Source organism: Prinia subflava, chromosome 18 (assembly GCF_021018805.1).
Source record: "Prinia subflava isolate CZ2003 ecotype Zambia chromosome 18, Cam_Psub_1.2, whole genome shotgun sequence".
NCBI classification, from domain to species: domain Eukaryota; kingdom Metazoa; phylum Chordata; class Aves; order Passeriformes; family Cisticolidae; genus Prinia; species Prinia subflava.
Window position 1 is genome coordinate 14,106,513 of NC_086264.1, and position 27,989 is coordinate 14,134,501.

General features: G+C 48.2%; 2 protein-coding genes across 14 annotated transcripts in view; one reads left to right on the forward strand and one right to left on the reverse strand.

The window, feature by feature from the left end:
- Positions 1 to 124: 124 nt before the first annotated feature.
- THAP9 (THAP domain containing 9) lies at positions 125 to 5,201 on the reverse strand. 2 transcript variants are annotated; one of them, XM_063415149.1, is made up of 5 exons: positions 5,094 to 5,201; positions 4,735 to 4,930; positions 4,381 to 4,651; positions 3,976 to 4,126; positions 125 to 3,652 (listed from the first exon to the last, which is right to left on the reverse strand). In XM_063415149.1, the coding sequence occupies exons 1-5, from the start codon at positions 5,171 to 5,173 to the stop codon at positions 1,723 to 1,725; spliced, it is 2,628 nt and encodes an 875-aa protein (XP_063271219.1). In that variant the 5' UTR covers positions 5,174 to 5,201; the 3' UTR covers positions 125 to 1,722. The 2 variants fall into 2 exon arrangements, with proteins under 2 accessions (XP_063271219.1, XP_063271218.1); XM_063415148.1 differs by having other exon boundaries at positions 3,976 to 4,129.
- A 231-nt stretch (positions 5,202 to 5,432) lies between these two features.
- Positions 5,433 to 27,989, forward strand: part of SEC31A (SEC31 homolog A, COPII coat complex component) — a 38,695-nt gene continuing 16,138 nt past the window's right edge. For all 12 annotated transcript variants that reach the window (XM_063415135.1, XM_063415136.1, XM_063415138.1 and 9 more), the window contains exons 1-20: positions 5,433 to 5,573; positions 5,809 to 6,048; positions 6,597 to 6,679; positions 7,207 to 7,330; positions 9,082 to 9,280; positions 10,355 to 10,450; positions 12,399 to 12,539; positions 13,513 to 13,655; positions 14,582 to 14,681; positions 15,903 to 16,064; positions 16,242 to 16,394; positions 17,790 to 18,026; positions 18,583 to 18,657; positions 20,711 to 20,761; positions 21,546 to 21,623; positions 23,122 to 23,197; positions 23,835 to 24,013; positions 25,508 to 25,634; positions 25,782 to 25,927; positions 27,579 to 27,752. In XM_063415135.1, coding sequence (XP_063271205.1) covers positions 6,601 to 6,679; positions 7,207 to 7,330; positions 9,082 to 9,280; positions 10,355 to 10,450; positions 12,399 to 12,539; positions 13,513 to 13,655; positions 14,582 to 14,681; positions 15,903 to 16,064; positions 16,242 to 16,394; positions 17,790 to 18,026; positions 18,583 to 18,657; positions 20,711 to 20,761; positions 21,546 to 21,623; positions 23,122 to 23,197; positions 23,835 to 24,013; positions 25,508 to 25,634; positions 25,782 to 25,927; positions 27,579 to 27,752 — 2,340 coding nt within the window. In that variant the 5' untranslated portion in view covers positions 5,433 to 5,573; positions 5,809 to 6,048; positions 6,597 to 6,600. The remainder of the gene's footprint in view (positions 5,574 to 5,808; positions 6,049 to 6,596; positions 6,680 to 7,206; positions 7,331 to 9,081; positions 9,281 to 10,354; positions 10,451 to 12,398; positions 12,540 to 13,512; positions 13,656 to 14,581; positions 14,682 to 15,902; positions 16,065 to 16,241; positions 16,395 to 17,789; positions 18,027 to 18,582; positions 18,658 to 20,710; positions 20,762 to 21,545; positions 21,624 to 23,121; positions 23,198 to 23,834; positions 24,014 to 25,507; positions 25,635 to 25,781; positions 25,928 to 27,578; positions 27,753 to 27,989) is intronic.

Below are 27,989 nucleotides of genomic sequence, written 5' to 3' on the forward strand. Positions count from 1 at the left end.
TGGGAATGGGGCAAGGGTTCATTTTATAGTTCTGTTTACATCCAAAAGTAGAAAATTAAATTTATATTTACAAGACCTATTCAAAGAATACACTTTTCTATATTGTACAAATAAAACAGTCAGATAAATCACAAAAAATAAACATTTATACTATTCTGTAAATATGATTTTTTTGCACTCCTTTGCTTCCACACTGACAAATATACACAGAAGGTTTGTCATTGAAATAGCAAAATAAATTTAGGTCCACTTCTGATGCAAGTTCTGGCTTGGATTTTCAATGTGAGTGAGACCAAATGCTACCAGAGATAAATAAATATCCCTTGGTTCTTGGTGCTGTCATGCACAGCAATCCGTGGCACAGTTCATAACTACTCATCTTAGAGCGGGAGGTGCAGGCAATGCAAGTGTTCCAACATTACATGATTGCAACCTCTCTGCATTTTGCCAGTTGTCCCAAAAATCACATATAGAGAGAGGGCAGGGAATAGATCCCTGCAAAGTCTCGTGTAGCTGGAATGGCTCCATGACAGTGATGGTTTCAACATGGGTTTTTTTGCATAGATATTTGGGTTGGGGGGGAAAAAAAAAGCCCAGATGTTCTGGTTTGTTCCTCCCAGCAGTGATTGTGTGAATTTCTGTGGTGCTGCTGCTCTCAAAGCAGAGCTTGAGGGATTCGATGGTACCTTTATTATTATTACTGCCATCCTGTGGCAGGTCACCATTTTTCATCCCAGCTCCATCGTGGATCTTGCAAGTGCCTCAACAGCAGGCTTTGTGGGAATTAGTTGTCTTCCATCTCTACAGATGCACAGCAAAGGGAACCCCCTTGGCTGCAGTTCTGCCCACCTTCACTATTCCAGGCAAAGCTGGCTGCCCATGGAAATGAATTAACTGAAGAAGCCTGTCCCACTTGGTGCCATCTGTGGGATGGCTGTGGCTCCAGTGATGAGTGGAAACTTTGAGAGGAGGATGCCTTGTGCCCTGCAGGCCAGCCCTGGGAGGATGGGGCCATGAAATGGGGACTGAAATGCCTGCCCTGCTGCAGCACCCCCATGTGTTCCTGCCTCTGGAGGAGGGTGTTGGTGCTCCTGGGTGCCCCTGGACACAACAGTCTGGTCAGGCTCAGTACTGCTCCAGAGGATCTAGACTTGACCAGCATCTTCAGATGTTTGATGAGACATGTTGGAAAGATTAGAGCTTGTGTATATCTTGAGTGGCACTTTCTTTTCACATCTTCATTTTCTTATTTAAGTAGAAGCTCTGGAAGCTTTATTGCACCCAGCTTTTATAAAGTACATCTTTTTGGTGAAATCAAAGTGCTAGTGCATGTGATTCCCCTGCAACTCCATCATCAGTTTTCTTCTGGCAAGAGCACTCGCAGCATTAAAGCCACACAGCACTCCCAGGGACAGCAGTCTCCTACCACTGCCCAAGCACCTCGAGTAACCTTTGCTTATCCTGACCTGCCATGCAAATTTCATGAACCCCGTGGCTGCTTTGCAGGATTCCTTGAAGGAACAGGGAATTGGATAAACTTCCTTGCTTTGCTCAGTTAAACTCTGGTTAGGGGGTTTTCAGTGGCCCAAAACATCACTGCTTATCAACACTAGTTTTGCCAGCAGTGTTTCCTCACGTGTGTTGCCTTGGTCTGTCCAGCACTGAGCCTCAGCAAGGAACAGCCATCCTTGGAACCACAGAGTACTCAGCCCATGTGTGGGTTTAGCTTGACTGACAGCTACCCAGTGGTGATGGAAACAAATGCTTTCCCTTCATTTGCTTTAATTTGTGCCTTCTGCAAGGGTATTTCAACTTCAGGTGTTGGGCGGGACTTGTTCTTATGTTTAAGTAACACCGTGTTACTTGCTTTACTAGGACTGTGTAGTGGTTGTTGATGCTCAGCTCCCCGTCAAAGAAATGGTTTGTGAGGGTGGGAAAGAGAGGGCTTTCTCCCAGAAGCTCCTGGAAGATTTTCTGTTGTAGAGACAAATGCCACAGCTCGGTATTTTTGTTAGCACCTCCTACTTTGCCATATAGATTTAGGACTTGTTCCGAAATGCTTGTTATGTGGTGCACGCTGGCCGAGGGCAGACTGACACCACCTAACTTCTTTATGTAGAGCACTGAGCCGTGTCTCAGCCTGCTCTCATCTGCCTCAAACAGAGAGGCGAGACAAGGCTCGCACGGCAGGTCCAGGGCCAGCTGCTCGGCCACCCGGCCAGCGGCGCAGGTGAGGCTCCGCGCGTACAGCGACAGATCCGTCAGCGCGTTGCTCAGGGCACAGCTGGGCAGCAGCAGGCCGGCACTGCAGGGGGACTCCGGGGCCAGGGTCCTCCCAGGAACTGGGTGACACTGAGTACAGACGCTGCCCAGAGTCAGAGCCCCCCTCTGAGGCAGGGATACATCCCAGGGGCTGGCACTGCCACTGCTGTGCGGTGAGCCAGGTGCCAGGCTGCAGCTGGCCAGCAGTCTGTGGAAAGCAGCCTGGAACACAGCGCAGGTGGGGCTGCCACTGCTGCCACAGCCTTGCTGCAGGGCCCTGAGAAACTGCTCCAGAGGGCCCAGGCTGAAGGCGTGTGTGTGGAGGTGAGGGGAGGGAGCGCCTTCTGGACATGTGTAGTTGGAGGAAAGCCACTTGAGGCTTTCAGCATTGAGCAAGAAGCTCAGAAATCCCAGTTTACGTTTGCTCTTAATAATGTATCTCCCCACAGAGTCGGTTAAGTTGACAAAGCAGCTCTTGGCCTTATCGAAGAGGTTGCTTATTTTGGTGTAATTTCCAGCTAGCAAAGGCTCCTTTCCATAGGAACTTCTGCCATAAAACACATCGCACAGAGAGCTCATCAGACGCACAAACTTGACAGTCCCACTGCAGTTCTGAAACGAGGCCAGACCCAGCTGCTGGAGGTGCTCCAGTGCCTCAGCAACACCCTCGCTGAACAGCAGGGTAGCGAGGTTGACCTTCAGGTGGTAACTCCCTTTACTGCCAGCCCTGCCTGACTCAGGACTGCACAGCTCCAACACCCTCTGTTCTCGCAAAGCTGCCAGCTCCACCACGTGCTGCCACCACACGGTGTCACCGAGCCACTCTACCTTCTGGAAACACTGCAGAGCATTCCTGATCAGCAGGAGGGCCTGACTAACATCGAAGAAGTACACGATGCTGTGAGCAGAACCGGGTGGATGCTGGAAGGTGCACCGAATCCTCCTGGGATCCATCCTGATCCCCAGCGCTCTGGCAGTCTCAGCGCCACGGGCAGAGGCACCCGCTGTCACAGCCAGGACCACGATCCCAATGGCATTCAGTTTATTGATGGCCTGACGAAGGAGCTGAGCCAGGAAGCGGCCGGACGTGCTGTTCACCAAGAAATAGCCCAGGGGAGCTCTCCAAGGGCTCGAGATGCCGACTGCCATGAGGATTATCGCTTCCGACGCCAGCGGAGCTTCATCAGCATCAAGGGTGCCCGCTCCCAAGTCAACAAAGCCCGTCAGCCGCCTGGTCTGCGGGTCCCACTCCTGCTGCTTCTGCAGGGACACGTCCTGTACCAGCACGGCGCAGTAGCGGTAAAACTGATCCCCTCTCTCCACCTTCTCCTGAAGCCGGAGAAAAATGTTACTGCTGAAGCCTGCAGCAGCCTCGTTGTTAGACAGCCAGCTGCGGAAAAAAAGGGAGGATGTGATCAGGAGATGTGATTCTGCAAAAGTTGAAGCAACAAGCAGCACTTTTTACCACTTAGGATGTGGTCAGCCACGCCCAGAGCTACCGAGCAGAGACATGCAGGGCAAAGAAGGCAGCCCTGCTTTCCTTCATGCGCAGTCCCAGTTTCTCTTCTCCCACCCTAGTGGGGGGAAGCCAAGGAAAGTACTGACCATGCAGGGAAGTAACAAAGCAGCTTCAGGACAGATCTGTTACACCTATTTCTACATGACTACCTGGAAATACATTCTGAATGAATGAATGAATGAATAAAAACTTGCTTTGTCAGGCTGTAAGGATGAGGGAGGGGAAGAATCTTCCGTAGGTAATCATAGGCCTTAAGATGGTAGAGATGGAGAAGACAGGCAAATTGCCTCATTTCTGGTGAGTAGTCTGCCATCTGCCTCCAGCTGTGCAACTCTCGAGGCAAATCTGCTTAAGAAATCACAAAAGGTCAACTTTAGTGAAACAAATAAATGGCTGGAAACAGAGGGATGCATGACACAAATGCAAAATACAAGGCAACGTCGTGGCCTCTGGAACAATCAGTCCTGGAGTCTGGCGTGAAGCGCAGGGCTCAGCAATGACACCACCATGCCTCGCCTCTTCCTTGGCACGGGTTAAGCACAGACACGAAACCGGGGCGAGGGAGCACACTCTGCCTCACCGAGCGTCCCCAGCAGTACCTGAAAACTGCGCCTGCAGCAAACTCACGATTTCCTCAGAAAGTTGCCACTTCTCCGCCAGCTCCCTGAGGATGCTGGGCACGGTCCTGCGCCGGGGCGCGGGGCCGCATCTCGCGGCGGCCGGCGGCGGCTGCGGGGCCTCCGGCGGCGGCTCGGCCGCCCGCTGTCCCTGCAGGCTGTAGTTGTGGTCCCCGGCGGGGGGACTGGGCAGCGGCTGCTTCAGCGCTCGGCCGGCGGTCCCGCTCCTCCTACGGCCGGCGCCCGGCGGCTCCTGGCGGGGGAAGGAAAGGGGAGGTCACGGCACGGCGGAAGCCCCGAGGGGGAGCGGGGAGCGCGCCCGGTACCCGCCCGCACCGAGGGGAGGAAGCGGGAAGGCACGGCGCCCCGCCGCAGCTTCCGCCGCAGCCCGTAGCGCTCGAAGTCCCCTTCGGCGAAGTGTCGGGAGCAGAGGATGGCGCCAGGACCGGGCCGCCACACCCGGCGACTCCGCGGGTCCACGCGGTTCACGGCGCGGATCCACTCCCGGCGCTGCGCGGCGTCCACCGGGAACCTGCGGCAGAGGGAGACGGCGGGATGGAGGAGCGGAGGGGCGGAAGAACAGTGGGATGAGGGGGCGGAGGGGCGGCGGGATGAAGGGACGGAGGGGCGGAAGGGCGGCGGGATGAAGGGATGAGGGGACGGAGGGGCGGCCGGGCCGGGCCGGGCGCACTCACTGGTGGAAGGAGATGCCGCGCTCGCGGCTCCGCCCGGTGTCGCGCGCGGTGCAGCCCAGCGCGGAGCAGCTCCGCGTCATGGCGGCCCGCGCGCGCCGCCGCCGCCACCGCGCGCCGCGATCGCCCCGCCCATTGGCCGCCGCCGCCGCCTCACCATTGGCCGGCGCCCCCGCCGGACCGCGGCCCCATTGGGCGCGGCGGCGGGACCGGGAGCGGGCTGAGCCAACCGGGAGCGGCGGCGGCAGCGGGCGCAGCCAGTGGCGAGGGGCGATCCTGAGCGCCAATGGGAGCCGCGCCTCCGGCCCGTATTTATAGCGGGGCCGGCAGCGCCCGCCGCCTCTCCCGCTGTGCGCCCGCTGAGCAGCGCCATGCGGCCCGGGCGGCGCCTGCCCCGCGCACGGCGGCTGCCCGCCGAGCGGCCGCGGGGCCCAGCGGCGGCGGGAGGCGGCAGCGGAGCTGTGCCCCGGCTGCCGTGAAGAGGTGGGTCTGGGGCTGCGGTCCCCGGCTGTGGAAGCCGGCTGAGCTCCCTCGGGCGTTCCCCCGCCCTGGGGTGGCCCCTGTCCCGTGATGAGCCTCACTGCTGTTCACATCATGAGCACGCTATGATTACTGCCCTTGAGCTGAGGACAGGCGCCACCGCGGCCCCCGCGCTGGCGGCGCTGCGCCCCGGCTCCCCCCGGTCCCGGCGCCCCTAACCAGTCTCCCTTTTCCCCAGGGCCGATGGCTGCTGCCGCCCCGAGGGACACGGAGGACACGCGCGGAGAGAGGCGGCTGCACACCCCACACACCCCCTCACACACCCCGTCCCCCCCGCTGCTGCCCGTGCCGGGAAGGCGCGGCCCCGCCGCCGCCCGGAAGCCGCGGGGCGCGCCCGGAAGGCGGTGGCGGCCGGGAGGCGGTGCCGGGGCTGCCACGTTGGAGCGGTCCGGGGACGGTGAGCGCCGGGGACGCCGAGGTGAGGGCAGGGACGGCGAAAGCCTCCAGTTTACGAGTGTTTTCCTCCGGTTCCTGTCGGAAACGGGGCGAGGGTGGCGGTCCCGCTGGCCTGGCGGGTGCACCCGAGGCGGGGGGCCCGAGGGGGCTGAAAGAGGAGGCAGAAATGAGCCGCTGAGGGTGTTCGGCGGCGGGGGCTGGGGAGGGGCTTCCCGGGCTGGGTTTGTTTCGTGGGTTAAGGCAGAAAAGCTGCTGTAGCGTTCTCGATGCCTTGGTGCTTTAAAAGAGGGCTTTCACAGCTGTTGAAGCTTTGCCCACGTTTTCCTGTGTTCTGTTCAGCACCCGTCCGTTTCCTCTACTTGTCAGTGTTACTCTGGCAGTGGAGAGTTATTCCTTTCCTAACCCCGGGTGTTCTCTGGAGAGGATGGCTTGGCTGTCTGTCTGGGATATCTTTGGGAAAACAGTCCCTCCGGCTGCTCCTGCCAAGTCCTGCTGCAGCTCCTGGGTCCGTGGCAGTGCAGTCACACCATGCACCATTTCAGCATCACCTTTCTTGGTCTTACTTTTCAGCAAAATGAAGCTGAAGGAAATAGACCGTACTGCCATGCAGGCATGGAGCCCTGCCCAGCAGCACCCCATTTACCTGGCCACAGGTGAGTTTTTTGGGAAGCTCGTGCTGGCAGACCTCGGGCAGTGTGCAGTGGCTGCCATGAAGGGGCTGTTTTTGAAAGCTGTAGGAGTTACTCTGTGTCCCGAGGGCTGGAGTGGGTATATGTTGTGGGGTTTTGAATGGAGTTCTTGCACTGTGCTGATAAAAACATGTTTTGCATTCTACAAGTGACAGCAAGCATCCATCTCCTTTGCCAGGGAAAGGTGACACCAATCCTGACCATTAGTCACTTGTGGCTTCTTTGTAACTTTGATTGTGTTCTGTGCATCACCAGGGAGAGGTACTTGCCCAAAGCTTTTCCTGCTCATACTCATAGAGAAACACACAAAGGGAGAGCCCTGGGGAGGAGAGTTGTGTGAGACTATATCTGAGTAACAGAAACAGAAACCTTGACCCCATCTCAGGATCCTTTTTGAAAAGATGGTGTTTTTGTTCCCTTTCTTGTGCTGCATTTGCAGTTACTGCTCTGTGTATTGTGGCTTTCTCACTGCTGGACATGCTTCCTCACAGGTACATCAGCTCAGCAGCTGGATGCAACCTTCAGTACAAGTGCTTCTCTAGAAATATTTGAGTTGGATTTAGCAGACCCTTCACTGGATATGAAGAGCTGTGCCACGTTCTCCTCCTCACACAGGTAGGCAGTGTTGTAAGAGAAAGGTACAGTTTGTTAAACTGTTACATATGGGATATGTGAAAATGTCATTTCACATGGTTTGCTTGCACTTGTTGAGGAGAGAAGCAGAAGTTCAGCACTGAAAGATGAAGGCAGCTGTGTGCAATTGATATTGTGGGGCAGTGAGCTTGGACTCAAGCAGTTCGTGCTTTGACATGAACAGTAAATTTGTGAATATATGTGTGGACCCTTCATCTTAGGAAGCCTCTGGGATTCACTAGAGAACAGAAGAAAATTGTGAAAATATGGTGGCAGCTTTTCATATTGACCATCCTGTTTGTATTTAGGCATTTCAGGGGGAACTCCTGTAACATAACTTACTTGAGTTATGTTGTGTGTGTTCCTACAGCCAGGAAGCCAAATTCCTGGCTGCTCAGCTCCTCTTAGTTCCTTACCACGTGCTTATCCAGACAAATATTGTTGGCATCAGAGCATCGCAGCAGCACTCGCAGCAGCTCTGTGGTTGAGCTGAAACAGCCACAGTCCCTTTTTAAATGCCATGCTCTGTGAGCAGAGTTGATGTCTACATGTCCTACTGACCTGCTCAGAGTGGGAGGCAGTGTTGGATCTTTGAGTTTCATTGCTCTGCCTTGTTTTACCTGTGACTGAGATTCTTCAAGACTTGCCATTTGCTTACTGAATTTCTAGAAGCACTCCTTATAGCCAGGATGCAGTGCTCCTTGGAAAGTGCCTCCCTTGACCAGCAACACAAGAATTTGACTTTGCCCCAGAAAATGCATTAAAAAGGAGGTTGAGGGTTGTTTGTTTGTTTGTTTTTAATTCAAGATTAGATAGCAGTGTGTACGTCAGGCTCTATTTTGGTTTGCAGCAAATGAGAATGTCCAGGTGGTTACATGCACAAAAGATAAATCCTTAATTGCCCTCCAAGGAAAGTTTTGTACTGCTTTTATAGAACTGTTCTTTATCTTGGAAAGAGTAAAGGGCAGGGGAAAAGTAATTGCACAGTCAATTTTTGGGTTTTGTTCCTCACTGTTTCCTGCCTTCATTTTGGGTTGTTTTGAATCCTGCTTGCATAAGAGCTGATAGGTGGCTGTGTTGTTTTATGCAGAACATATTAATTTTTTGTACAACTAAGTGCACAGGAATGCTGTTTTGGTTATGCAGGAAGTTAATTGAGTTGAAGGGAATTTGGGTATTTACAGATGAACACAAGAGTGTTCTTAATTTCTGGAAGTATGTTTGATTCCTCTTGAGTTAGCCTGAAAATAGGCTGTGGTCCAAGAGCTGTGTTTGTGATGTTGACTAAACTTACTGAGTCCCTGGTATGGCAGACAAAACACTTGCACATCCAAAAGCACAGACATGGAAAAGGATATGGAATTTTTCTAGTTTCACCTGTTTCTTTTGTATGAAGCTGCTTGCAGATAGAGGTTTTCCTCCAGGCTGGATGGGTTTACGGCCCTTGCTTTGATTACTCCTGTTGTGGTTGGGAGCACTTACCTGATTTTGCAGCCAGGAGGCTGGAGATACCAGTTTGCACGTTATTGGTTGTGCATGTTGTGCCTCTTGTTAAGGAGCAGAATTGGGGCATGTCTTCCTGATAGAAGGGGTTGCACAGAGACTCGTCCTCAGGCAATGCAGGCAATGCTTTTCTCTGACTTTAGATGGGGTGAGCAAAACTGGGATGTCTCAACCTATGAGGAGCTGGTGGTGGATGGTTCTGAGACTGTGGGGCCTTCTGTGTTTTACAGGTACCACAAGCTGATCTGGGGCCCTCACAGCATGACCTCAGGGGACAGAGTGTCTGGAGTCCTGATTGCTGGGGGTGAAAATGGAAATGTCATTCTGTATGACTCAGCCAAAATCATAGATGGAGAGGCTGAGGTAATAATAGCCCAGAAAGACAAGCACACGGGACCAGTGAGAGCGCTCGATGTCAACATGTTCCAGGTCGGTTTTTCTGCTATTCCTCTTAACATACCATCAATACAGGAGTGGCCTATCTTAACTTGAAACCTGTGATGTTTCTGCTTCTTCCACTCTCCTGAAAAGCATGAACTATATTTGGTGTTTATCTGTTTATATTTAGTAGGGAAAACCTGTCCTGTTACTGGCATTTCAGGATGGGGGATGAAAGTGCCTGAGGTGTCTGCTTCTTTCCTTCCCCTTATCAGTTTACCTTGTCAATTTAGTTGATCTTTTTAGCTCTGCTCATGTGTGAAGTAGAGGTGCTCTTCAGGGTGTTTTTAGTCAGTCTCTTCTCTTGGCTTCTGTGCCTTGTGCCAGTCACACAGGAAGGAATCATGTGCTCTCATTCATGTTTCTGGTGAGATCAATTTTCAGGTGTCTCCTTTGGTCATTGGGTAGGATGCACCTTCAAGGCCTCTAAGTATTGTTGTTTGGAAAGAGGAGACAGTAAGAAAACACAGCCACGTGGCCTCTTTAGCAGAAGGGCTCTCAAAACCAGCAATCCTTTCCACATAACCAATGAGCACTTACTTCCTTCTAGATACTATGTGTTGGTTTTTCTTTGTCGCCTCTAGCTGTGTGAGAATTCAGTTGGATTTGTTTCCTAAATAACACTCGTGTCCCTGCACACTTGCCTCCAGCAGGCTGTGCTGTGTTCATTGTGTCCTCTCTGAATCGCTGCCTGTCCCTTTCTGCCTGTTTTGAGCTCAGGACTTGTCTGTCATCAGCCACAGAATGTGACCAAAGGGCACTTGGTGACCTTGCTCATGTTGCCCTGCCTGGACTTTTGCATCCCCAGTGCAGGAGTGCTCTGGGTGGCTGCACTCGCTGTGGGCAGGGCAGGAGTGTCACAGTCCAGAGCAAAGCTCTGTGGTGGCCATACCAGCAGCACTGCTTCCCCCTCTGCCCTGTCATTCTTTTCCCTGTATTTTTTCCTATATCCTGGGCTGATAGGGGAAATTTGCAGAGTCCTGCAGATCTGATGCCTCCCAGCTGCTAAGACTGGGGAAGTCGATGCTGAAAATACTCTTAAATGTCTGTTAATGTTTCTTACAGACTAATCTGGTGGCTTCTGGTGCTAATGAGTCTGAAATCTATATCTGGGACTTGAACAACTTTGCTACACCAATGACACCTGGAGCAAAGACACAGGTACCAGATTAGTGTTTGTTAGATTCTCCACAGCAGACTCATGAAAAAGATGCGTGGCAGTTCAGTGAAAGCTGATGGAAATTTGCAGTTTTAGGCAGTCTCAAGGGCATGGAGTGGGGTAAGCCTCTTGAAGTCTAACTTGAGTAGCAGCAGCACACAAGGGTGACTGGATGCTGCTGCTTTTGTAGCCCCTGGAGAGCAGTGTCCAATGTGCGCAAGTCCATGCAATGAGTGGTGTGCTCTGCTTCTCCTGCAGCAACTCTGGCTGTGCTGTCTTCTTTATCCACAACAGACCTGCAGTTTTGGCTTGCTGCACAAGCCAGCCATGTCTTCACATGGCCATTTTTTGTTAAAAACTTGTATTTTGCCAGAGAAAGCTATAGTGTCCCCTTAATTTTTGAGAAGTGTTGCATTTTATCAAGCAAGAAGCAGAGTCTCTCAGGTTACACTCCTTTTCAAATACCATAGCTATTACATGTCTTTTAGTCTTCTTCTGCATGTTTCACTGCATTCATGAATCTGAATCTGGTAAAGGTACACAGAGAAAAATTGAAGAAAGATAAAAAGCAGCCACTGAGAAATCAGATAATGAGGCAGTAGGTTTTGCAGTTACCTTGGTGGGTTTCAGGGAGTCATTTAATTGTTATACTCAAGGTCCAGTGTTGAGCCTGTGTCACTTAAAGATGATCTGTGGGTAAAAACAATAGTCTTTTGTGCTTTTTGCCTTGTGAAGGAAATGGAAGAATGGGAGGAAATTGTTTCAGTGCAAGTACACTTCTGTTGCTGTTTACAAAATTCTGCAGGAGTTCATGGTTACTGGAAAATGGGTTAATTGCTGCATGATAATTTGGAGATAAAAAAGCGTGCAAATGGGATGAGAAGTAATCTTCAATTTAAAGATTTTTAGTTTAAGCTCTGTGGGGTTTGGCTACTTTGTTTAGTTCAAGTCATTTATTAACATCTAGGCATTTTAGAGGATGCTCACCTTAGAGACCCCTGTAAAAGAGTTGTCTAATATGTGACATATATGTCTAATAATATAGAGTATGTCTAATAGTGACTTTTTAGGCTGGGCTGTCTTTTAGTCCATATGCATAATGACAACTAGAAATAATAGGGCAACAAGGGTGGGGTTAATAGTGCTTTTAGTTTTTGGTCTAAAATAAGCATTGGAGGGAATAAAAAAACCCCATGGAATTTCTCCAAGCAAACCTTTTTTTTTTTTTTTCCTAAATAAAAGCCTAACAGAGAAATTCTAGCAGGTTGTAAATCAGTACTTTCAGGTGTTGTACACTACAGCATGTGTAGAAAGGGAGCCAGAGGGCACCCAGTGCTCGGGGCACTCTCCTCACAGAGTCCTCACTTAGGCAGCGCTGAGAGTGGCAGGGTTTGTGTCCCCAGTGCGGGGCTGTGACGGGCAGGGTTTGTGTCCCCAGTGCGGGGCTGTGACGGGCAGGGTTTGTGTCCCCAGTGCGGGGCTGTGACAGGCTGTTGTAGGTTTGTGTCCCCAGTGCGGGGCTGTGACAGGCTGTTGTAGGTTTGTGTCCCCAGTGCGGGGCTGTGACAGGCTGTTGTAGGTTTGTGTCCCCAGTGCGGGGCTGTGACAGGCTGTTGTAGGTTTGTGTCCCCAGTGCGGGGCTGTGACAGGCTGTTGTAGGTTTGTGTCCCCAGTGCGGGGCTGTGACGGGCTGTTGTAGGTTTGTGTCCCCAGTGCGGGGCTGTGACGGGCCGTTGTAGGTTTGTGTCCCCAGTGCGGGGCTGTGACAGGCTGTTGTAGGTTTGTGTCCCCAGTGCGGGGCTGTGACAGGCTGTTGTAGGTTTGTGTCCCCAGTGCGGGGCTGTGACAGGCTGTTGTAGGTTTGTGTCCCCAGTGCGGGGCTGTGACAGGCTGTTGTAGGTTTGTGTCCCCAGTGCGGGGCTGTGACGGGCTGTTTGGTGTGTGTGGCAGCCTCTGGAGGACATCAGCTGCATTGCGTGGAACAGGCAGGTCCAGCACATCCTGGCGTCCGCCAGCCCCAGCGGCCGCGCCACCGTGTGGGACCTCCGGAAGAACGAGCCCATCATCAAAGTCACCGACCACAACAACAGGGTGAGTGTCCACAACAACAGGGTGAGTGTCCTCTCAGCTGCTGGCGTGGGGTGGGTCTGGGCACCCCTTCGTGTGTAGAAGATACGCGTGCCTGGCCCAGTTTGCTCTTGAGAGTGTGTTTATGCAAGAGGGATTGTCAGCATTATAACTTGAAATAGCCAGATGCAGACTGAAGCAAGGCACTCAGATGTCCTATCAGAGTGATGATTTAATTTTAGAAAGCTCTTATTGCTCTCTTTGGGGCTACCACAGAAAAGTTTTTTTTTATTTTGCCACAGAGAAACGTGATTGAGCAGGTTACAGGGCGCTGCCTCCTATAGTTATAACCACCATGCCACCCCTTTAGGCAGTGTAAATGTAAAAAAGAGCCCGTTAAACTCGTGGAGAGTGACATATTTGTATAATTCTGTATTATTTTAAATAGACTATTGCTATAACAAACTTCAAAGATACAGCAACACTTAAAAATGAAACTTGGAAGTGGGTGGTTATGAAGTAGCTCACTGTATTATTATTTTGATGAACTGTAACTTTCAGTGCTTTCTGTGTTTGTTGCCTGACATAACAGCAGCACAGTAGGCTGTCTTCATGTGATGCTAGTCCTGTGATGCAATGTTCCCATGACAAAAACCTCTGCCTAATGGCTTTTATTAAAACAGCAATAAAAATAGTAGAGGAAAAGGTTTATATGGTGAGCTTTAGTGTTTTCTCACATTAAAACGCAGAACTGTGAAAAGGTCAGCACAGTGTAATCTCTCGGAGAAGACCTTGGGAAACTTAAGTGCAAGTCTCCACATTCACAGGAATAAGGAGAATATTCCAGTCAGTGCAGTCAGAAATAATGCCTGGAAACACAGCTGCAAATTCCCTTGCAGCGGGGTTTTACCATGCACACAGACACATTTGGTCTAGTTTTCTTTTTCCTTTAGTGCTGCTCAGTTATGTGATGCTTTGACCCACTCTTGCCCCTCAGATGCACTGCTCAGGCTTGGCCTGGCACCCTGAAGTTGCCACCCAGATGGTTTTGGCCTCAGAGGACGACAGGCTGCCCGTTATTCAGATGTGGGACCTCAGATTTGCCTCCTCACCGCTCCGTGTTCTAGAAAGTCACACAAGGTACGGGTCTGGCACAGCGCGGTGCGCTCTGTGGCATTTGCTCTGCTGTGACTGTCCTGGTTTGCACATCTCTCTTCCTGCTCTTCCCTGTGGAGGAAGGCTCCTTTGGTGGTGGCAGTTTCAGCAGCAGGCAGTGCTATGTGCTGGCTTGCTGGCCAGCCAGCCCTGTGACAGACTTGCCTTTTTGGAGCTGGGTACTCTGAAGGAAACGACCCCAAAATTGAATGAACAAACCAACCCACCAGGCTGCTGAAACAGTGAAGATACTAGTTTGTTTCTAAGTTGTTTAAGAGGAATCTAAGGAAAAAAGAATTAGTAGCAGTTGATTTTGGCTAAATACTGTACTAAAGGTGCACCCAGGCCACATCCTCATGTGTGGATTTGCACAGTTTTTGTGCCCCTCAGTCCCCTAAATGCCTTAATTTTGGGTGTAGTGGATGATTCTGGTAAATTCTTGTCCCTCCTTTGTTGGTGGTGAAACTTTACTTATTGCTCAAATCCAATGCTTGATTTAAGAATGGAGAAGAGTGTTGTGGCTTCTGCCAAAACTGCTGACTTGAATGTCTTGCTAATCAAAAGCTGAAAAACTTCCTAGTCACTGACCTTACCTATGGGTTTGCACACTGGGTATTAGTGACACCACAGGCACACAAACTGTACTGTTACTAATGCCCAGGCTCTTCCATATGACTACTGCATTTAATTTTCAGATACAATGGCTGTATCTTTATACCTTTTCATGCAGAAAATAGAAAACATCTATTTCAACAAAACAAGGGCTGATAACGCTGAAAAATTCCTCCTCCTGTAAGAGGAAGGGGTGTAGAGGGCATTTTGATGTGGGATGCAGAACTTCTAAATATGCTTTATTTATCACCATTTTACATTTGCATTAAGCTTTTTTGTTGTTGTGGCTTTTCATGCAGGGGTATATTGGCCATTGCTTGGAGTATGGCAGATCCAGAGCTGCTACTTAGCTGTGGGAAGGATGCTAAAATTCTCTGCTCCAACCCTAACACAGGCGAGGTATTGTATGCATACCACCTTAAAAAACCCAAAAATGTCTGTTCAGAGGTGGCACACACAGAGCACATGTTCCTGTGCGTGCATTCCTAGGAATGATGCTTCTGTGGGATGTTGCTCCTATTTGCTATATGTGTCTTCTGAGCTTGTTCTGGTGGTGCAGGATTCCTTCCTGGTGTTGTCAATATTACACATTTGTCCTTGCAGCTTATCTCTTAGAGAGCAGTGATGTCCCTGTTCATTATAAGAGATGGAGAGGCCTCCACTTAAACCAAGTATATGCTTCCTACTCTTGTTTTGCCCCAGAGTGGCTGGATCATTGTTGCAATTGCCTTTTTCCTTCTCTAAGAACTTTATCCAGACAGGAGGGTTTTTGCAGGTTGCCACAGTAGTGGCAGATCAGTGAGAGCTACTCATATGTGTTCCCACCTCCCTTTTGGGCCTGGGGATATTTTTCAAAGAGAATGCAGATCTGTTTTTCAGATAATGTTTGTCCCTAGACCAGAAAAGCTTCAGACATGCTGGAGGGCTCTTTGCCTGCAGTAGGCAATAATTGTGGAGTGGGAGATGTTTCTAAAATTCAGACATTGGCCCAAAAGTGCAAAAGGTGTACAGTGTTAGATGAGTTACCGAAACTGCATCCTGTGCTGTTACAAAGTTTTTACATGTGGTTGAATCATGCTGCATGTTTTTATTAAAAACAAAAACCAGTTCCTTGGGAGACAGCATTTAGCTGACAGCTAGCATTTTGTTCTCCGAGTTTCTCCTGGTTTGTGGCTAAATGTATTCTGCAACAGGGGCTTGTCTGTTCCAGGGCACAAGAGGCTGTCTGCTCAGGGTTTTACCCTTTTCAGTTTTCCTGTGAGAAACAGACTTCCTCCATGTGGTGTGTGGGGGTCCCTAAATCAGCTCTGAATGAGCTAGTGTGAATGTCAGCAGCTCACAGCTCTCAGTGGGACAGCACAGACATTCCCCACCTGCATCATTTGTCCTGTGTGGATTAAACAAAGGGTTTAATGGGAGGAGAAGGAGAGGAGGCAGTGGTGTGTGATAATCTGCTGTTTGGAGATCATCAGGGTTTGCCCTCTGTCAGTGTTGTGGTGATGTGGAGGCAGCTGGGGAGCAGGAGGAGCACACCAGTCTGGGGGCACACGGCAAGATTGTTGCCATCAGGCAGGGTGCTCCCTGAAAGCGCTGATTTGTTGGCTTGGTTTTGCCCCCCAGGTGCTGTATGAGCTGCCCACGAACACCCAGTGGTGCTTTGATATCCAGTGGTGCCCGAGGAACCCTGCTGTGCTGTCTGCAGCCTCCTTCGACGGGCGCATCAGTGTCTACTCCATCATGGGCGGCAGCGCCGACGGCTTGAGGCAGAAGCAAGTTGACCAGGTGTTGAAAGTTGTTCAGCTAAGAATCAGGACAGAAAGAGGGTGGGGGGAACAAAATATGGGAAGTCTTTAGTGGATGTTTGCAGCCCTGCTCGCAGGAGTACCACTTCAGTGCAAATAAACGTTTCGTTTATTAGAGAAATGTCATTTCTGTTTTTTCCCCCTTGTGTTATCAAAGCTCTCCTCGTCTTTTGGGAACCTCGATCCATTTGGCACGGGCCAGCCCCTGCCTCCCCTGCAGCTTCCCCAGCAGACTGCCCCACAGAGCGTGGTGTTGCCTCTGAAGAAGCCACCCAAGTGGATCCGGCGACCCATGGGAGCATCCTTCTCGGTAAGGAGACAGGATGGGCAGGGCTGGCCAGGCAGGTAGGGAGACAGTGCTGGCACCTGCTCAGCTGCTCAGGAAGGGCAGAGTTCAGTGTGGTGGTCCACCTTGGGAGATCTTCCCATTTTTCATCATAGTGGGAGATGCCTGGGGCAGCTTCCAGACAGGGCACTGAGAGCAGCAAAAGCCTGACCAAAATGCTTGGGAAAAAGAAATGTTGCTGAGAGACACTTGATTGTGTTATTGGCATTAGGGCTTCAGTTTTGTTTCTGTGCAGTGCTTGCTTTAGAGTAAATAAATATACATAGGGGGCAATGGGAATGAGACCAAACTGGGCAAGTATCTGAGAGTTCATAGCTTCAAACTGCACTCAAGTGAGTCAGTGTGGTGGAGACTACTCAGGTTAACTTTGGTCAAGGTAGCAGGAGTTGCTGTAGCAGCACAAGGCTGGGTTCCTCCATGGCTGGTTGATTTGTAGAGGAGCCAGCTGAGGGGATGGCAAGCTCTGCTTTTTGCAGTCATCTGCTCCTTGGCTCCAATTTTGGCTTATTTTCTAAACCCACAAGCCATTTATTTGGGAACTTCTGGAGATTTTAGCCTGTCCATTTGAATTTGATTTCTCTGCTGCAATACTTCTCAGTTTTCAGCATCGTATGTCTGCTTACTCGTGATCTGATGCACAAATTAAAATGCAGTTTTCTCCTGTCAAAGAGAAGTGATGTTGCCTAGCCACTGACTGATGTGTCATTTTATGATGTTGTTTATTCCTTATTTGTCCTGGTTTCCTAGGAGCCAGGTGTCAGTCTTTTCCCTGGCTAGGCTTTTGCTTTTTTCTAATGCAGGTTTTACTGGACTGGCCTATGTAAATTAACTTTGAGCTACAGAATGAAATAATATCATAAGCCCCTCCTAATTATTTTCTTGTGTTGCTTTTACCTCTTCAAATGTTGTGACAACTTACTGCCTATCTGCCTATCTCTCTGTAGTTTCAGCCACTAAAACAACCTGGCAAGAGCAGGGCAGACATCATGCTTGAGCATTCACCTAATGATGCATAGGCAATTGATGCATAATTTCTTTGGCAATTGCATCACAATATCATGAGATACTCCACTGATGTTGGGTACTGTATAGTCCCACAGCTCTAGCTCTGTTTCTGGTCTGTCTTTTGTCTGAGGAAAAAACAGGCACAGAAATGTCTGTGCTTATAAATCCTATTAAATGTGAACCTACTTATCCAACAAGCTCCTTATATGCGTAGAAATATGGAGTGGAGGGGAAACCAGGAGCGTTCAGTTATCAGACAATAATCATATATACATTATATAAAATACGTTTTCATACATGCTCCCCTGCTGTATACTTGTATTTTCACATACTGCATGTGTGCTTCAATTCCAGTTTGGAGGCAAGCTGGTGACGTTTGAGAACTCCAAGTCTCCGCCGCAGCCAGGCATGGAGCAGCAGCAGCAGCATCCCCACGTCTACGTGAGCCAGGTTGTCACGGAGAAGGAGTTCCTGGCCCGCTCCAACCAGCTGCAGGAGGCTGTGCAGTCCCAGGGCTTTGTCAGCTACTGCCAGAAGAAAATCGACATGGCCCTGGCTGACTTTGAGAGGAACGTGTGGGCCTTCTTAAAGGTAACAGGATGACGCCCTTACAGAGTTCCCGTGGACTGGGAAAGCCAGGACAGGGTTCCTTCTGCACGTTTAGCTGAAGAGGTGCTGGGAACCCACAGCTGCAGACTGTGGCAATAGTGCCCACAAGCCGTGTCACTGGAGGGGGCCCACCAGAGGAGGGGGGGCCCTCAGGACCAGGGGGGTTTGTGGGGTCTGTGAGGAGTCCACGGCAAAGCAGAGGTGTGGGTGAGGGTGTCCCGTGGTTTTTGATATGCCCCATCAGCACATATTTGTACAGGGAGCTGGTGAGAAGGCTTGAAGCTTTGGGATAGCTTTAGATGGGCTTCTCACTGCTCACTCCAAGCATTTAGAGGTTTCCAAGTGAAGCAGATGAACAGATTGTTCACCTACAACAACCAGATGGAAGCCTTGCCCACCTGCTCAGGTGCCCAAGTCACTGAAGATTTTTGCATTTCTCTTTATTACATTCAGTCACTAAATCTCACTGGGTCATTCATGCCAGTGAGGGAGAAAATGAAAAATGGTGAATTGCAATATAGTCTTCAACTTTTTTAAGGTGAACTTCGAAGAAGATTCGCGTGTTAAGTACCTCGAGCTCTTAGGATACAGGAAGGATGATCTGAGGAAGAAGGTAAATGTGCAATATGTGAGATAAATAACTTGAGTAATTTCAGAATTCTTACAGAAAACAATTTGCTCTGTTGGGTTTTTTCATTAGTTGTGTATTTTTGCAATATGGATATTCAGTGGAAATGTCAGAGCAGGCAACAGACTTCAGAGGTGTGTCTGCATCTGACTGTCCGTTGTCAATGTGAAATTCTCACTCATCAAGGAGCTTTGATATTTATTGATTTATGCTATTGATGTAACTTTGCTGTGTGACATCCTTCTACTCAAGCATTGTGGAATGAGGTCTGCTTTTAGGCTTTCTGGTTGCAGAACGTGTAAGCAGTTTTCATAAACCAGGAATACTGGGAAAGTCTTGTTTGTGGGAGACATCATTCATTTTTGAAAGAAAAAGAAAAAAACCAAGCCTGAAGGTCAGATGTGATTACATTTGGAAAAGCAAATTTTGGATCACCAGGAAGCAATTTGTACATAATTATAGATCTTTCTTCCCAGCTGGAAGATTTTTACTCAGTGTTACAGGGAGTTACCTGCTGTGCCTTTTGGCTCTGTTGTTTTCAGTTGTCTACCCAGGAACTATCTAGTATTTCTCCAGTTCTGTTTCAGTGGATTTTAACATTTGACTCATTTTCATTATATCAAACTAATGTTTTATTTTCAAAGATTGGCTCCATTAAAATGTCATTATGCTCACAAATTAAAAGTTCTTCAGGGCAAAATTAATATGATTATGGAAAAAAATCATGGTTTTGATAACAGTATGTCCTCAGCTTCTAAATATTTGTGCAAAGGCAAGCACAGCAAGGATAATCCTGTTTTTGGAAAGCAGCTCTCAATTAGAAAATTCAGCTGAAATTTAGTAGTGGTTCTGCAGAGTGGCTTTATGAGATTAAATCCCACTGCTTGCTTTTGCTCTGGGTTTGATATGCCCAGAGAGACATGGGGAGAAGCTGGGAAAATGGGCACAGCTGAACTGGGTGGCCTGGAATGCTGGGCCTAGCCCATTATTTCAGTATTTAGGAAACAGATGAGAGGAGCTACAAGGTCCTGTTTTTATGTATCTGTTTTCTGAAAACATTCCACATAGATGTTGAGTCCATGTCTTTTTCAGTGTCAAGAAGCAGCACAGTACAGCTCATCTGAAGGTGTGTGGTACCCAGATGGAAAGCTCACTAAATCACAACTTGGTTTTCCTATTATTGGTAGCATTAGGAAAGTAAAAACAGGGATCACAGATTTCAGCTTCTTGTAATAAGCTGCTAAGAACATGGAAAGGGTGGGTTGTATTCTTAAAACCTGTGATTCTCATGCAAGCCAAGTCTTGGATTTCTCATTTTTATTGTAAACTGGTGATTAAAAAAGAAAGAGAAAACTGTCTCCAGCAATTTGAGCTTGGCTCTTTACACAAACCAGCCTACAAGGGTAAAATAAAGCCTACAATACAAAAAGCGGTAGATAATTTTAGGAGCAATGTGAAACCCAGGCTCCCTGATGCTGAAATAATATAGAACTATATACATAAAATTGCTGGTTTTGAGAGCCCTAATTGAGTCTGCAGTCGTGCACATACTGATTTGCTTTGCAAAGCAGTAGAAGTTGGGCATTTTAACTCTTGTTTTACCTTGGAAAATCCTGGCCCACAGCCAGGTGCCTGATGTGCTTTAACCCAAGCTTCCTGACAGACTCTCTGTTCCACAAAGATTGTTACTGTTGTATTTTCCCTGACCAGAGCAGACAGAAGGTTTTGTCCTTCATGTTTTGATACTGCTTTTATTACTGTGTTTTCCAGCAACTCTAGTGAGGTTTGAGGCCCTCGAGTTAACAATTAAAGGTTTAAAGGCATAGGGCGGCTGTTGTTTCCATCCGAGCTTGGGGTGCAGGGATCTTAGCAGTAAACCCATCACCAAGCTGGAAAAGGAAATGGCTTAGTTTTATGTTAAAATGTTTAATTACATGTTAACTGTTGTGCAAGCAACATAGTAGCTACATGTGCCAGTTGTGAATCTGAGAATCTGGTGCCTCTTTGAAACAGTACTTAAGTCTTTGTTGTTTTCTAGATCACATCAGCTCTGAATAAAGACAGTCTTGCAGATGGTGTCTTGGGAGAGGTAAGCAAACATGTAACTCTGTGGTTAGTTTTATAATGCCATGGTAATTTGTAAAGTAAGAACCATTTTTCTTTCCACTTGATAGCTGTCCCAAAGTAAGTCACAAATAATCCAGCATGTGGCAAGTTCCTACATTCAGTAGGGTGAAGGTATTATTTTAAAGAAACAACTACTTCTCTTCCACTGAGATGCTCCCCTCCTTTTCCAGTGAGGGGCTCTGAGTCACAGGTTTTAATATGGGGTCTCACTGGTATCCCTCCACCTTTCCTTGCTGCTGCTGTGCCTTGACCACTGTGGGACTTTGTGCTGCCTGTGAGGTAGGGCAGAGCCTTGCTGCCTGGCACCTGATTTCAAGAACAGCACCTTCATCAGGTTTTAAAGAAAGCAGGACTGAGAGTGTGGTCCTATAACTTTTCCTACAAGAGTGATAACTATAGTTCAGGCACTGCCCACTGTAATGGCAGTGGCCTGAGTCCACAGCAGTGCAGTGCTCTTGTGCCACAGACAGTTCATCTGTAGCTGCCTCATGGGGTAGAAAGCTTTTGTTGCGTGTTTTGAGGCAGCTGAGATGAGAACAGCTCAAGGTACTGTGTAATGACAGAGAGCAAGGAAAGAGGGCCTCTACCCTGTTTGTGATGCTCAAGCATACATTGCCAATGCGTTTCTGTGATTTTTCAGTCTGGTTCTAACTGTTGTTTGATGGAGAGGTGACTGTACTCTGCAATGCAAAGTATTTCTGCCTCTCTTGCTGGTGGATTTTTATGGCATCTTCTCTCTGCTGAAGGCTCCTGCAGAATCTGATGGATCTGTGCCAAACGAGGGCGATGAAGGCCGGACTACAGAGGAACAGTTCTTGGGAGAGGTATCTGTTGCCCTCTAGACTAACCCTGCTGACCTCCTCTGTATTTACTTTGTTCCTTTAAACAGCATTTCATTTTGTTGACTTTTCCTGCTGCTGAGGATCTACAGAAATACAAAAAATTATTTATAATGGTAAAATGGGACTCTTGTTGATACTTTTTTCATCTGCTTCAGGCAGTATGTTCATCCAGGTTTATTAAGCAGGCAGCTTGTGCTCAATCATGTCAGCATTTGGGGTCCTACAACATTTGAACAGCATTGTTTTCAGTCCTGTGTTTTACCTATGTGGTCAGGTCCCTAATTAGCACTAAGGACCCAGCCTCTGCCTTGTGAGCAGCGAACGTAGTGTACTGCTGTGTGAAATGTGTGAGCAGGCCAGCTTCACTCTTCCCCATCCCCTCAGCCTCCCTTCAGGATTAGAATTCGGGCCGGTAGCTGTGCATCCTTTGCTTGGTGCCTGTCTGCAGCTGTCTGTGGGGATGGGGACAGTGGTTTAAGGCTTGTCCATGCTGGGGTGGTGTACTTGGCTCCACAGAACAAAGGGCCTGTTAAAGACACTCAAATCAGAATGCTCTCCTCGGGTTAGGTGCTTGATTGCTTGTTGGTTCCGTAGGCTCTGTGGTGGCAGACACGTGTGCCTGACACTGTAAGGGTTCTGCTGCATGCAGTCATGAAGATATTGGATGTCTTGTAACAAATGTCTCTTCTAGGAGAGAATTCACAGCCAAACGTTACCCTAGCCTACCTAAATATCCGTGAGCCTGGCCTGAAGCCACTGGTGATGCATCAGGGCCTGCTGTCACATACATAAAGTAACTGGATGGGCATATTATTCCTGTGCTAGTCACAACATGCTCTCAACCATTACCAAACACACATTGGTGTTATCTGACAAAAACCAATTTTGCAGACACTGTGTCCTTTTCACAAGCCAAGCATGGAGGTTGTTTCCCTTTCTTCCCCGTCCAAATGAACGTCTTTGGTGTGCTGTGTCCTTCAGCTCAGCTGAACAAGCAGGGTGTTCCTGGACTCCCTTGGTGTGCAGGAGCAATGGCTTGTGACAGAGGAGGCGGTTTGTGGGTCAGGTTCTGTGCTCTGCTTCACCTGTGCTGTGGAAATTGATGGTGAAGAGGGACTGCCCTTTTGATACTGTTTTCTGCTATTGAACTGTTTTGTTGGAAATCCCAAAATCCAAGTACTTGCATGAAGTGGTGTCTGTCTTAATTCCAGGGGAGTTTTTATAAAAAAGCAGCCTCTGCTTACTGAGCACTCCTCTACTGAGTGCTACATTGGACTTTGGCTACTGTGAAGAAAAGTAACTTTACCTCTGCCCAAACTGGCACACAGGGATAACCTTCCCTCCTAAGTTAATGGTCTCTGAGTTGACTGGTAGTCTGAAATTCTAAATTTAGCTTGCAGTGCAAGAACTATATTATTTTAAAATGTGTATTTTCCAGTGTTTACATAATCTCAGAAAGAATGCTCTTCCTTTCTCTTAGATGCTGAAGGACCATAAAAAAGAAACTGAAGATTTGGGATCTGCAAAGACAACATTTAACATTTCTGTTAGTGGAGGTAAAAAAACCCGCCTTGTTATTGATTTCATTGTATGTACTGTTATTTGTAAGTACTGATGTTGATACTGGTGTTCCAGAGAGAGGGCAAATTCTGCAGAGATTGTGAAGGATTGTGAGGCAAGTATAACTACTTGCCTCTAACTACATTCTCACACGATCTCAAGGCACTTGAAAATTCAGTTTTTTGAGGGGAAGGAAGTTATACAGTGCTTGTGTACCCCATTGCTGACATGCAGCTGCTGTGAGTGGTTTCTGATACAAAAGAAGACACGCTTGGTCAGGCATGAAGTGCTGTTCATACAGAAACTCCCAGGGGATCTTGAGTAACACAGAAGCCACTGACCCCTGTCGAGGTTTGACTTCTTATGGCATTATTCAGGTAGTTGTTTTAGGGGCCGTTTAGACCTCTAGGAACTTGCTCTGTGACAAGGTAAATAATGCTTGACAGTGCCCCTGCGGCATGGCTGTGCCCATGTGCGTTTAAAGCTGGAGGTGAGGGTGAGCACCCCTGTACGCACCTGGCGGGGAGCGGGCTGGGTTGCAGACAGCTGTGCCAGCGTTGTACAGTCACAGTGTCACCTGCTGCTGCAGCTCTCGGTGGCTTTTGTGGCAGCATTTGCCCTGTCTCATTGCAGATGTGGATGGGCTGATCACGCAGGCTCTGCTGACAGGGAACTTTGAAAGCGCGGTGGATCTGTGCCTGCACGACAACCGCATGGCCGATGCCATCATCCTGGCCATTGCTGGCGGGCAGGAGCTGCTCTCACGCACACAGGAGAAGTACTTTGCCAAGATGAGGAGCAAAATTACCAGGGTATGTGTCCTCAGGTCAGAACTAACATGCTCATATGCCTTTGGCACCTCCCTTTTTCACCTCAGAAAGTTTTCTTGCCATTTTATGGGTTTATTTCTGGCAGATGTTAGTAAGTGTTCAAGTCGGTAAGATCCCAGAGCAGGATTTCTGTTACTCTTTTTTAATGCATTGATAAAGGGAGAAGAGGCACACCTGAGCATCAGTAAACAAGATTGTTTATCCCATCTCTGGTGTCTGAGTTGCATGTACACTAATAGATTCTCCCAATTAAGGCAAATACCTTAAGCAGGGCACATTTCAGTCTGCTGTTCTGTCACATTTTTCACAGATGAACCCATGCTGACAGCCAGCAGCATTGTGTTGATTTCTGCCCGTGATCAGTCTTTACAGATTTTGCTGATGCTTTGTTTTACTGCATGCACAGAAGGGAGAGCAAAGTATGCCCAGGGTAGATTAATCACCCTTTTTCTAGGAGATAGTGTGTTATGGCCAGCTGGTTATTGTTATTTTCAGCTTTTTGCAGTGCTAGGGTTGCTGTTGCTGCTTGTGCAAATCTTTCTTTTTTACTACCAGTATGAGAAAGAAGTGACAGGAGGTTGAAACAGGAGAAGTGGCTTTAAAAGAACGATTGGTTTAGCAGGGGTGGCAGCTTTCAGAGGAATTTTTTCACTGTAGTTCATCCTTTGGGAAAAGGTGTTTCTGTGAAGAGCTGACTCATTATCTGTGCCTATGCTGACAGGCAAACATTGACCTTGTGTTGCATTTGTTGTTCAGGTGTGTTTTTACTTTTCTGGTCGCAAACTGCATACATAGTGCTTATGTAGCTGTTTCTGAGCTTGTGGTCTTGGCATGAGAAGGGCTTTGTTCACTAAAGAGCAACACAGCTGCCAAGTCTGTCTTTTGTCCAGAGCAAAATAACTGGAGGCAGAGTTTTGGAAGGAAGAAACTGGAATTTCACTCTGAGGGCTGTGCAGAGGCAGCCTGGGTGGGTGGAGGGTAGGGATACTACAGCCAACTCAGGTTGGTATTGCTGCCAACTTGCTGCTTCCTTTATGCAGCCTTTTCCACTGCCTCTTGCTGGTCAGCTTGAGACCAAGAGCTTGAAGCTGATTGAAATGGTTTAACAAAATTCATACATCTCCCTGGGCGTTGTGTAGAAGACTTTATAGCTAAATACTTGGTAGGTTACCTTTGTCTGCAAAAATAGTGCTGAAAACCATTTGCAACAGCTTGTGGAGATTTGTGTATTCTTTTCTTGTATGTTTTGTAGCAAGAATAATTGGCCTCTCTGTGTTCTCTGAGCTCATTTTGTGGTTTTTTTATTTCCTTTTTAAGTAAGATGTGCTCTTGTGCAGCTGTTGCACTGCACTGCAGAGCCTGTCATGACACTGGATGCAGTGGGGATGAATACACTGGAACAGATACAAATTATCCTCTGTATTCTACAGAGCAAATCCTACCAAGGTCCTAACTGTGGTCTCTGTCCTGCTCTAGCTGATCACTGCAGTTGTAACAAAGAACTGGAAGGAGATTGTGCAGTCTTGTGACCTGCAGAATTGGAGAGAGGCTTTGGCTGCTGTGCTCACTTATGCCAGGCCAGACGAGTTTGCAGCCCTCTGCGGTAAGGACACTTCAGACTGGATCATCCCAGAGCAGTATTGTGGCTTTGCTCACACTTCCTTGGCCAGCTGCATCCCTAGCTTCAGCAGTGGTGAGGAGGGTATCACCCAGAGGGATTTATCAGCATCTTTGTTCTTATTTTATCTAGATCTCCTGGGCAGCAGACTGGAGAATGAGGGGGACAGCATTCTGCAGACACAAGCTTGCCTCTGCTACATTTGTGCTGGCAATGTGGATAAACTTGTTGCTTGTTGGACCAAAGTTCAGGATGGAAACAGCCCCTTGTCCCTTCAGGTTGGTAATTCTTCTAAGAAAGATGTTGGAAAAAACAGACTGCAGTCATTTGGCTCTTAAATCAAATTATCTATTGTAGAGCTTTGCTGTCTGATGCAAGCCTTTCCTTTCTGGAAAAATAACAAATATAATCCTGGAAAACATGTTGGGAAGTACAGTGACACTTGTGCTTGCCTTGTTCTTTGGGCAGTGGTACTAATACATTTCTTGTGTACAATAATTATGGTACTTAGTGTTTTGGTAAAGAAGGGTCTTTCAGTGCTGGCATCTTTTGTGGTTAGGAAATACTTGGACTTTTCTACTTTTGGAAGTTCAGGAGAAGAAATCAACAGAATTAGATTTAAATCTGGAGAGGCAGTTGTAGGAAGGTTCTCATGAGAGTTTTCTCTAGGGGTTTGCACATACAAAGCTTGGTTTCCAGTGAAATACATTGCTTATAGCAGATATCTTGAGGGAATAGGGTTGATGAGTGGAATGAAGCAGTAATGGAATAATTTATTTTATAATCCAGTGTTAGTTTCTTCCATCTGTTTAAGGCCTTTGAAGAAACAGTTATAGAAAGTACTTACTTGATGATGCTGTGAGACTCTTGTTTAGTTAATTGAAAGAACTGATGTGTATCTGAGTTTTGCTTCATGTCATTAACTCTCTGAATTATCAAAATAATTTGATTTTGAGGGCTTTATTTACAGATTTATTTTCAGTTTGAATTTGCATTTTGATTGCATGGCTTTGGTCTCTCGGGCAGTAAAATTGGAAAATATTGTTGAAGTCCTAATTAGGTGGTTTGTTTACTATGATAATGGCAACAGAAGGTGGTTTTTGGGGGGTTTTCACTTGCCTTTTTTGAAGTGCTGATTTGTAGGGAAAAACATGGTTAGAAAACAATATTTATTAGCAATGTAAGGTTGAAATCTTTTGTGGTGCACTCTCATTAAGTCTCTTGTATGATTTTAAAAGAGCTTTAATTTTGGCAAATGAATACTTGTAGTATCCTTCAGTATAAATACAGCAAGAAAAGCATAAGAAAACTGAACAGAAAATGTTCCTATAATTTAGGACTAGAAGGAAACCCAACCAAGACCAGCTCTGGTGTTGAGGAATGTGCAAGCAAGGGGAAGACACAGAGTATTTCTGGTGAAAATCAGGAAAACCATTTTGCTATAACAACCAGAGAACTATGGACAGCTCTTCCAAGGGAGTTTTTAGATCCTTTTAGAGATGGATAAGAACTGACTTCCCAAAACTCTGTAAATGAATGTGCAGCACGTGCATTTGAGCTCAGCATTAGTAGCGGTGACAGGCGTGACATTGTCTGTTTGGTCTGAGGTTGTCAGCAGATAATTCTATGAAAGCATCCATGTGGTGGGACATGTTCAGTGCTGACAGGGCCATGAAATCCTGTTTAATAAGAGCAGTTCTTTTGAACTCTGCTGGCACTGCTGTTAGAAGCTGCTTGGGGGGTGGTTGCTGTTCCATCCTGTGGGAGCAGCCGTGCCTTTAGTGCAGCTGTGGCTCTTCAGGAAACCTGCACTTGGCTTGGGCTCCCCACTGGGTGAGAGGGGTCCTGCCAGGGACAGTCCTTAGCCAGGGTCTACTTCACTTGGTTGTTCTCACTTGTGGGTGGGTTTTTCCCCTCCTGATCTTGCAGGATTTAATAGAGAAGGTCGTGATCTTGCGCAAAGCCGTGCAGCTCACGCAGGCTGTGGACCCAAATGCCATGGGTGCCCTCTTGGCCGAGAAGATGAGCCAGTATGCCACCCTCCTGGCTGCTCAGGGAAGCCTGGCTGCAGCACTCACCTTCCTCCCTGCCAACACCAACCAGGTATGGGCCCTTCAGGCTCTTTGCTCCCTCTCTGTGAACAGGTATGCTTCAAGAAGAGATCTCTGCGTGGTGCAGTTCAGCATCAGGACTGCCACTTGACATGCACCTTGGAGTGTGACAGGCTGTTCCCCTCAGCGTGCACTGGCCTTGCTGAGCTGGCAGATGTGCACAGACTTCTGCTCCCTCTTGGTTTCATACCCTTGTGCCTGCAGCCAGTGACTGCCAGAGGGTGTCCCT